The sequence below is a fragment of the Hordeum vulgare genome, chromosome 5H, assembly GCF_904849725.1.
Source record: "Hordeum vulgare subsp. vulgare chromosome 5H, MorexV3_pseudomolecules_assembly, whole genome shotgun sequence".
NCBI classification, from domain to species: domain Eukaryota; kingdom Viridiplantae; phylum Streptophyta; class Magnoliopsida; order Poales; family Poaceae; genus Hordeum; species Hordeum vulgare.
The window spans coordinates 94705503-94716547 of record NC_058522.1 but is presented as its reverse complement, the minus strand read 5'-3'; the positions used below and the strand labels follow the sequence as shown (position 1 = coordinate 94716547).

Below are 11045 nucleotides of genomic sequence, written 5' to 3'. Positions count from 1 at the left end.
CCCTACAGGAGTAGATCGTCAGCACCAATGGAGCGACGGCATGCTGCCGGAGAACTCATCTACTTCTCTGTCTTGTTTGCTTGCTGTCGCTAGATCGGAACGGATCGTGGGACGGATCGCGGGACGGTTCGTGGGACGGTTCGTGGGGCGGATCGAGTGACGTGAGGACGTTCCACTACATCAACCGCGTTTCTTAACGCTTCCTGTTGTGTGTTCTACAAGGGTACGTAGATCCAAATCTCCTCGCGTAGATGGACATCACCATGATAGGTCATCGTGTGCGTAGGAAATTGTTTCTTTCCCATGCAACGTTTCCCAAAAGTGGAATCATGAGCTTGGTTCATGCGTAGATGTTACCTCGAGTAGAACACAAAGGGTTTTGTGGACGGTGATGTTTGATTTTCTGCCCTCCTCAGTCTTTTCTCGATTTAGCGGTATTGTTGGACTGAAGCGGCCCAGACCGCCATTATTCGTACGCTTATGAAAGATTGGTTTCATCGATTGACATGCAACCTCGTTGCATAAACATGAGTGGCGGGTGTCGGTTTCTTCAACTTTAGTTGAATTGGTTTTGACCGAGGCAGTCCTTGGAGAGGTTAAATAGCAATTTGCACATCTCCGTTCTGGTTTTTGCGTAAGTAAGATGCGATCTACTAGATACCCATAACAGCCACGTAAAACATGCAACAACAAATTAGAGGACATCTAACTTGTCTTTGCAGGGTATGCTTGTGATATGATATGGCCAATGACGTGGTGTGATATATTGGATGTATGAGATGATCATGTTGTAATAGTTAATATCGACTTGCACGTCGATGGTACGACAACCGGCAGGAGCCATAGGGTTGTTTTTAAACTAACGTGTGTGTTTGCAGATGCGTTTACTATATTGCTAGGACGTAGCTTTAGTAGTAATAGCATAAGTAGCACAACAACCTCGATGGCGACACGTTGATGGAGATCATGATGATGGAGATCGTGGTGTGGCGCCGGTGACAAGAAGATCGTGTCGGTGCTTTGGTGATGGAGATCAAGAAGCACAAGATGATGGCCGTATCATGTCACTTATGAATTGCATGTGATGTTAATCCTTTTATGCACCTTGTTTTGCTTAGAACGACGGTAGCATTATGATGTGATCTCTCAATAAAATTTCAAGATAAATTGTGTTCTCCCCGACTGTGCACCGTTGCTACAGTTTGTCATTCCGAGACACCACGTGATGATCGGGTGTGATAGACTCAACGTTCACATACAATGGGTGCAAAACAGTTGCACACGCGAAACACTCGGGTTAAACTTGACGAGCCTAGCATGTGTAGACATGGCCTCGGAACACAAGAGATCGAAAGGTTGAGCATGAATCGTATATTTGATATGATTAGCATAGAGATGCTTACCACTAAAACTATTCTCAACTCACGTGATGATCGGACTTGAGTTAGTGGATTTGGATGATGTACCACTCAAATGACTATCGAGATTTACTTTTTGAGTGGGAGTTATTAAGTAATATGATTAATTGAACTAATTATCATGAACATAGTCTAATGGTCTTTGTGAATTACGATGTAGCTTGTGTTATAGCTCTACTGTTTTTATATGTTCCTAGAGAAAATTTAGTTGAAAGTTGATAGTAGCAACTTTGCGGATTGAGTCCGTAAAACTGAGGATTGTCCCCATTGCTACTAAGAAGGCTTATGTCCTTAATGCACTACTCGGTGTGCTGCACCTCGAGCATCGTCTGTGGATGTTGCGAACATCTGACATACACGTTTCTAATTACTATGTGATAGTTCAGTGCATAATACGTAATAGCTTAGAAGCAAGGCGCCGAAGATGTTTTGAAACGTCGCGAAACATATGAGATTTTCTAGGAGATGAAATTGAGATTTCATGCTCGTTCCCTTGTTGAGAGGTATGAGACCTCCAACAAGATTCTTTGTATACAAAGTAAAAGGAGAAAAGCTCAAATCGTTGAGCATGTTCTCAGATTGTCTAAGTACAAAAATCGCTTGAATCAAGTGGGAGTTAATCTTCCAAATGAGATAGTGATGGTTCCCCAAAGTCACTGCCACTAAGCTGCTAGAGCTTCGTGATGAACTATAACATATCAAGGATAGATATGATGATCCTTGAGCGATTCGCAATGTTCGACACTGCGAAAGTAGAAATCAAGAAGGAGCATCACTGTTGATGGTTAGTAAAACCACTAGTTTCAAGAAAGGCAAGGGCTAGAAGGGATACTTCATGAAACGGCAAACTAGATCCTGCTCTAATGAAGAAACCCAAGATTGAACCAAAACCCGAGACTAAGTGCTTCTGTTATGAGGGGAACGGTCACTGAGGCACAGCTACCCTAGATACATGGTATATAAGAAGGCTGGCAAAGTCGACAGATGTATATTTGATATACATGATATTGATGTGTACTTTACTAGCACTCCTAGTAGCACGAGGGTATTAGATATCGTTTCGATTGCTAAGTGATTAGTAACTTGAAATAAAAGCTACGGAATAAACGGAGACTAGCTGAACGCGAGGTGACGATATGTGTTGGAAGTGTTTCCAAGGTTGATGTGATCAAACATCGCACGCTCCCTCTACCATAGGGATTGGTGTTAAACCTAAATAATTGTTATTTGGTGTTTGCGTTGAGCATGAACATGATTGGATCGTGTTTATTGCAATACGATTATTCATTTAAAGAGAACAATGGTTATTCTATTTGCTTGAATAATTACCTTCAATGGTTTATTGAATCTCGATCGTAGTGTTACACATGTTCATAATATTGGTGCCAAAAGATACAAAGTAATAATGATAGCACCACTTACTTGTGGCACGGCCGCTTTAGTCATGACGGTATAAAATGCATGAAGAAGCTCCATGCTGATGGATCTTTGTACTCACTCATTTTTGAAACATTTGTGACATGAAAACCTTACCTGTTGGTATTAACGCATGAAGAAACTCCATGCAGATGGATCGTTTGGACTCGCCTGATTTTGAATCACTTGAGACATGCAAAACATACCACATGGAACAAGAGAGTAACTTGTTGGGAGGGATACATTTTTATGTGCGCAGTCCAATGAGTGCCGAGGCACGCAGTGGATATCATTATGTTCTTACTTCACTGACGATTTGAGTAGATACAGGAGTATTTTCTTAATGAGTCACAAGTCCGAAATAATGAAAAGTTCAACGCTATTTCAGAGTGAAGATCATCGTGACAAGAGGATAAACTGTCTACGATATGATCATAGAGATGAATATCTGAGTTACGAGTTTTGGTACACAGTTAAGACAATGTGGAAATTGTTTCGCAATTCATGCCACCTGGAACACCATAGTGTGATGGTGTGTCCGAATGTCATAGCCACGCCCTATTAGATATGGTGCATACTATGATGTCTCTTATCGAATTACCACTATCGTTTATTGGTTATGCATTAGAGACAACCGCATTCACTTTAAATAGGGCACCGCGTATTTCCGTTGAGATGACATAGTATAGACTATGGTTTGGAGAAAACTAAGTTGTCGTTTCTTGAAAGTTTGGGGCTGCGATGCTTATGTGAAAAAGTTTCAGTCTGATAAGCTCGAACCCAAAGTGGATAAATGCATCTTCATAGGATATCCAAAACAGTTGGATACATCTCCTATCTCAGATCCGGAAGCAAAGTGTTTGTTTCTAGAAATGGGTCCTTTTTCGAGGAAAGGTTTCTCTCGAAAGAATTGAGTGGGAGGGTGGTGGAACTTGATGAGGTTAGTGAACCGTCACTTCAACCAGTGTGTAGTAGGGCGCATGAACATGTTCCTATGGCGCCTACACCAATTGAAGTGGAAACTGATGATGGTGATCATTGAGCTTCGGATCAAGTTACTACAAACCTCATAGGTTAACAAGGTCGCATACTACTACAGAGTGGTACGGTAACCTTGTCTTGGAGGTCATGTTGTTGAACAACAATGAACCTATGAGCTATGGAGAAGCAATGGTGGGCCCGGATTCCGACAAATGGCTCGAGGCCATGAAATCTGAGAAAGGATCCATGTATGAAAGCTAAGTGTAGACTTTGGAAGAACTACTTGATGGTTGTAGGACTATTAAGTAAAGATGGACCTTTAAAAGGAAGACAGACGATGATGGTGAAAATTCATCATTAAGAAAAGCTCGACTTGTCGTAAGGATGTTTCCGACAAGTTCAAAAGATGATGGTGAAAGGTGACTATGATGAGATTTTCTCACTCGTAGCGATGCTAAAAGTCTGTTGGAATTATGTTAGTAGTTGCTGCATTATTTATGAAATATTGCACATAGGATGTCAAAACATTGTTTCCTCGACGGTTTCCTTGAGGAAAGGGTGTATGTGATACAACCAGAAGGTTTTGTCGATCCTAAGGATACTAACAAGTATGCAACCTCCAGCGCTCCTTCAATGGACTGGTGCAAGAATCTCGGAGTTGGAATATACACTTTGATGATATGATCAAAGCTTTTGGGTTTATACAAGGTTTATGAGAAACTTGTATTTCCAAAGAAGTGAGTGGGAGCACTATAGAATTTCTGATAAGTATATGTGGTTGACATATTGTTGATTGGAAGTAATGTAGAATTTCTATGAAGCATAAAAAGGTTGTTTGAAAGAATTTTTTCAAAGTAAGACCTGTATAGAGCTATTTGAACATTGAGCATTAAGATCTATAAAGATAGATCAAAACGCCTAATAGAACTTTCAAATGAAATGCATGCCTTGACAAGTTTTTGAAGGAGTTCAAAATAGATCGGCAAAGAAGGAGTTCTTGGCTGTGTTGTAAGGTGTTAATTTGAGTAAGACTCAAAAGCCCGACCACGGCCGAAGAAAGAGAAAGGACGAAGGTCGTCCCCTGTGCCTTAGTCGTAGACTCTACAGTATGCCATGCTGTGTACCGCACCTGATGTGTGCGTTGCCACAAGTCTGTTAAGAGGTACAGAGAGTGATCTAGGATTGAATCACTCAACATCGGTCAAAGTTATCCTTAGTATCTAATGGACTAAGGAATTTTTCTCGATTATGGAGGTGGTTAAAGAGTTCGTCGTAAAGGGTTACGTTGATGCAAGCTTTGACACTAATCCGAATAACTATGAGTAGTAAAACGGATTTGTATAGTAGAGTAAATGTTTGGAGTATTTCCGGATAGCACGTAGAAGCACCATCTATAAGATGACATAAAGATTTGTAAAGCACACACAGATCTGAAAGTTTCAGGACCGTTGACTAAAACCTCTCTCACGAGCAAGACATGACCAAACCCCAGAACTATATGGGTGTTGGATTCGTTAAAATCCCATGATGATGTGGACTAGATTATTGACTCTTGTGCAAGTGGGAGACTTCTGAAAATATGCCCTAGAGGCAATAATAAATTGGTTATTATTATGTTTCTTTGTTCGTGATAGTCGTTTATTCTCCATGCTATAATTGTATTGATTGGAAACTCAAATACATGTGTGGATACATAGACAAAACACTGTCCCTAGTAAGCCTCTAGTTGACTAGCTCGTTGATCAAAGATGGTCAAGGTTTCCTAACCATAGACAAGTGTTGTCACTTGATAACGGGGTCACATCATTAGGAGAATCATGTGATGGACAAGACCCAAACTATGAACGTAGCATATTGATCGTGTCGTTTTATTGCTTTTGTTTTCTGCGTGTCAAGTATTTGTTCCTATGACCATGAGATCATATAACTCACTGGTACCGGAGGAATACCTTGTGTGCATCAAACGTCACAACATAACTAGGTGACTATAAAGGTGTTCTACAGGTATCTCCGAAGGTGTCCGTTGAGTTAGTATGGATCAATACAGGGATTTGTCACTCCGTGTGACGGAGAGGTATCTCGGGGCCCACTCGGTAATACAACATCACACACAAGCCTTGCAAGCAATGTGACTAAGTGTAAGTCACGGGATCTTGTATTATGGAACGAGTAAAGAGACTTGCCGGTAACGAGATTGAAATAGGTATGCGGATACCGACGATCAAATCTCGGGCAAGTAACATACCGAAGGACAAAGGGAATGACATACGGGATTATATGAATCCTTGACACTCAGGTTAAACCGATAAGATCTTCGAAGAATATGTAGGATCCAATATGGGCATCCAGGTCCCTCTATTGGGTATTGACCAAGTTGTGCCTCGGGGCATGTCTACATAGTTCTCGAACCGGCAGGGTCTGCACACTTAAGGTTTGGCCATGTTTTAGTATAGTTGAGTTATATGTGTGGTTACCGAATGTTGTTCGGAGTCCCGGATGAGATCACAGACGTCACGAGGGTTTTCGGAATGGTCTGGAAACGAAGATTGATATATAGGATGGTTTCATTTGGTTACCGGAAAGTTTTTGGGCATTACCGGCATTGTACCGGGAGTGACGAATGGGTTCTGGAATTTCACCGGGAGGGGGGCAACCCACCCGGAGGGAGCCCAATGGCTTTAGGGTGGCTTTATGGTGGGACAACCCAAGAGGGCCTTAGCGCCAAGGAAAGAAAACCAAAGAAAAAAAGAGAGGTGGGAAGGAAGAGAATGACTTCACTTTCTAATCCTAATTGGAGTAGGATTGGAGTAGGACGTCTCCTCTCCCTTGGCCGACGCACCCTTGAGGGCTTGGCCCGCAAGGCAAGCCTCCTCCCCCTCCCTCCTATATATAGGTGGTCTAGGGCTGATTTGAGACAACTTTTGCCACGTGCAACTCAGATCTAGACACCATAGTTCTTCCTCTAGATCGTATTTCTGCGGAGCTCGGGCGGAGCCCTGCAGGAGTAGATCGTCACCACCACCGGAGCGCCATCACGCTGCCGGAGAACTCATCTACTTCTCCGTCTTGCTTGCTGGATCAAGAAGGCCGAGATTATCGACGAGCTGTACGTGTGCTGAACGCGGAGGTGTCGTCCGTTCGGCGCTAGATCGGAACAGATCGTGGGACGGATCGCGGGACGGTTCGTGGGGCGGATCGAGGGCCGTGAGGACGTTCCACTACATCAACCGCGTTTCTTAACGCTTCCTGCTGTGCGGTCTACAAGGGTACGTAGATCCAAATCTCCTCTCGTAGATGGACATCACCATGATAGGTCTTCGTGTGCGTAGGAAATCTTTTGTTTCCCATACAATGTTCCCCAACAATGCTTTGCATTAATCATTTCATTTTTACATGAGGATCTATGCAGGAAACATTGTGTTGCAATCTTATTTTTTCTATAGGGTGAACCTCTGGACCTCTCAAAATAGAATTAATCACGAACCACAAGGCAAATTTTAGAAATTTTACTTCAAATACTTGAATGTTTCATTTTCCCGTAATTTGCCGCACATGCAACCTAACACGGCGAGGTTGCAGCTTAAGTACCATAAGTATTAAAGTGCAGTTTAATCTCAGTTACTCGGAAGCTTAATTTTTTGCAAAGGTGATGCAGATTGGAGGAAGTCATCCCTATCAACATGAGAAACCTGCTTGTGATTGAGGATAGCGAGCTGATAGCCAGATGACCCGCGCTCACCACCATTACCGGAAGCACCATCTCCATAGTCAGGCCCATCTGGAAGCACATGAAGATAGTGACTTTGCTGGGATCAAATGTACATGCATGTAGGTACTCCTAAACAGGTGAAGAGCTCTTCAAATATGAAGATTTACAGTTTGTTAGTGTTGTGGGGTACCTGATCTTTTAACTTGGTGAGTAACTGATGTAAAAAATGTATATTCACAGCAAACTCAGTTTCATCGGCTTATTCTTAAATTTATCCTTATTGCCATACATTTCTTTCCCTCACTTTTGTGGATAGATGATCTTCAATTTTTTTAAGGTGTGCAATTGATTAAATAAATTTGTGTACTTGTCATTCAGACCAGTCATCTTTTGTTTTCACCATTTCATAATATCAACTTGAAGAAGCTGAGGTAGCCCAGTTTGTAGCAGGAGTTGGCCCACTTTAGCCCCGGCCACATTTATTTTTGACACATTTTAGCCCCGACCACATTATTTTCCTTGAGCACAGTTGTTTTATTCACTAGAGAGAAAACACAATTAGTGGCAGTGGCTACCGCCTGAGCTTGGACCGAGGGGTTTTATATACAAAGGCCGCTTTTGTATATACAAACATTCTAGTTCATTATTTAATGCTACCAATGGTCGTTTGGATTGGCTCATGACATGTATGTTGATGTCCATCTATATATCTGAGTACTAATGATTATATTATTTTAACCATGAACCAATTTTAGTAGCAAATCCGTTTTTTGTTGGTTAGTTGTATCATTGTTATCCAACACCGAGCACTAATTGACAACCATATATGATCATCCATCCATTGGTTTAGTGTGCCTTTTTCTTTTTATTTCTAGCTAAGTGAAATCTGTCTGAAGCTTTGAACCTTACCAACACCCGTGATTTGACTCTTGGTGTTTGTGAATTCTGAATGAAGTACACGCATCCAATCTTTCTGAATGAATTTGTTAATGATTTGCATGGTTATTCTTCATTCTGGGTGCATGGCTATTCTTGGGTTTTAGCCTTAAGCATGCAGCAATGAGATCTAATTGCACTTCATGATCCATTTAAACTGACATCATTCGTCCATTTTATTTAGAAAGTTTATCCTAGTACTTTGGATCACTGCTGTACTTCTATTTTGACAACATAATTTGTTTCAACTTTCATGTGTCAGTTCAACAACCGAGACCATGCAACTTGGAACATCAAGAGAATATCCATGTTTACTTATTATATTCTTTGAAAAACTTATTGGATTTACAAACTAAAAATATTAATTGTTCGAATAATGTTGTTCTATTATGGTTGTTTAATTACTTGGAAAGTTGTTTGGGTGGTATTTTTTCAAGAGTCTAAGAATCTATTTTTTTGATTTTCCATCCTTTTGCTAGTTTAATTCACGTGGATAAGTGAAGAGGGGGAACTGCGGTTGAAATAGTTAAATGGCGAGGGGTTTTATGTAAATGTTCATGCGACGACCGGCCCGCCGCCTGGCTGCCAATTCGCTCACCGTGATTGGCCCAGGACTAAAATGAATCATAGAGCGCAAGTTTCAAGATGGCGGGGTGGAATTTTTCAAATGGTAGGACCAAATCATCACATTCTCAACAAATTGTAGGACTTGAGATGCTTTTTCACTCTTTTTTTGCTTTCATAGAATCTTAGAAGCTATGGTACTTCCTCCATTTCAGTTTAAATATGCATTATATATGATATTTAGTTAGTTAAATTTAATAATATAATGCAACCATTAAAAATATAATGATATAATTTAGTTAAACTATATTCGTTAATAATCTAATGATATAATTTTTATGACATATAATTCATACTTAGTTAGTTAAATCAATAATTTAGAACGACACGTATGTCTTGTAAACTCGGATGGAAGGAGTATCTCATTTTCATGCACGTTGTCTTTATTTGTGTGTTTGGATATACTCCGAAGAGTGCTCATCAACAATCTCCATACTTTTGTTACAGCCAAGAAATTTATGGTATTTCGGCAATCGGCATGAATGTTAGGCAAACCAGTTCGTTTTGCTATGGAAAATGAAGAAGAATCCGTGTCCGAAAATGGGACCAGAGGGAATTTGTTGGATCGTTCGTACGTGTGGCGGTGCTTAAGTGGAAAATTAGATAGCATCACAAGCTCCGAACAGTCCACATTGATGGCTCCATTAATTAACTCACATGTCCACACCTAACACCTCGCCACACCTGGCCATGGCAGCTCGGCTTTACACAACCTTTGGCTCATCTGAGCCTGTCGTGTGGGTCCCAGGTGGCGCCACGTCGGCGCCTAAGGCTCGCCTCTCCCGTGATCCCAGGCCGTCTATAAAGCCGGGAGGAGGCTACGTGCCCGGCTCAGGAGAGCCAGTCACCGTCGGATGAGCTGAGGTGAGGGTGCTCGGATGGCGTCGCCGCTGCGTAACGGTGATCAGTCGGCGGCGGTGGCGGCGGGCGGACGGAGGAAGGAGTCGAGGCGGCTGGGGGCGCTGCTCCTGGTGCTGCGGGTGGCGGCGCTGTGCTTTAGCCTCGCGGCGGCGGTGTTCGCGGCGACGGACGGCTCCGTGCTGCGACTGGCCCCGTTCAGGTTCCTGCTGGCGGCGAACGCGATTGTGGCGGTATACTCGGTGTTCGAGGTCGCCGCGGCGACGTGGGAGGTGGCCAAGGGCGCCACGCTGCTCCCGGAGGCCTTGCAGCTCTGGTTCGACTTCGGCCACGACCAGGTAACTACCAGCTAGACTAATTTGCGCCTACTTGCTGTAATTAAACCCAAGTTGCATCTGGTGGATCGATCACACTTCACACGCATGGAGTTAACTAATTTCGGAGATGTTAACTCGATCATGCGTGAGCTGCAGGGCTTCGGGTACATGGCGCTGGCCGCGGCGGCGGCGGCGGCGCGGGAAGCGGCGTTGTGCGGCGGAGGCCAGGAGCGGAATATCAGCAGCACGGCGTGCCTGCAGGGCGACATCGCCGTGGGGCTCGGGTTCGCGGCGTTCGCGTTCCTGGCGCTGGCGGCGCTAGCGACGGGGTTCCGGCTCGTCCGATTCCTCGCCACCGGTTCCCGGCTCCCGGCGGGTACCTCCTCCCCGTATTGAGCGGCGCGCTTGGGGCCATGGAGCATATGTACGTAGTGCGTAGTAGCTAATCGTGCGATGAACTGATCGAAGTGCGGCTAGCAAGAGCACTTCGATTTTTCAGTGGTTTTGATCGATCGGTGGGGTGATTATTACAGTTTGCACTACGCTGGATTAGCGATGATTGACAAGATCAGACGGATGTGTCTACAGCCGACCCCTTTACCCGTCTCAAATGGTCGAATAGGCCGTCCGATCATTCATGATCGCAAAAATTTATTTCAGCCGGACGATCAAACGGGTCTCGAGCGTTCGGATGAACCGGTATCTTTCATATCTTGCCTAAATATAAGATAGATATTGGGTATCCGGCGTATCTATCATTTTGGCATCGCACATGCTGACCCCACA

At 43.3% G+C, this 11045-nt stretch overlaps 1 protein-coding gene across 1 annotated transcript; it reads left to right on the top strand.

Moving 5' to 3' along the window:
* Positions 1-9799: 9799 nt before the first annotated feature.
* Positions 9800-10815, top strand: LOC123397559 (CASP-like protein 4C1). The gene is made up of 2 exons (XM_045092091.1): positions 9800-10280; positions 10416-10815. Exons 1-2 carry the CDS (start codon positions 9963-9965, stop codon positions 10653-10655), a joined length of 558 nt encoding a protein of 185 aa, XP_044948026.1. The 5' UTR covers positions 9800-9962; the 3' UTR covers positions 10656-10815.
* Positions 10816-11045: the final 230 nt, after the last annotated feature.

What these genes read in the sequence shown, in the direction of transcription:
- LOC123397559 (XM_045092091.1), top strand. Translation starts at nt 9,963, where the DNA reads ATGGCGTCGCCGCTGCGTAACGGTGATCAGTCGGCGGCGGTGGCGGCG. An exon ending in TCGACTTCGGCCACGACCAG is followed by an intron (nt 10,281 to 10,415) that starts GTAACTACCAGC and finishes CGTGAGCTGCAG; the next exon opens with GGCTTCGGGTACATGGCGCT.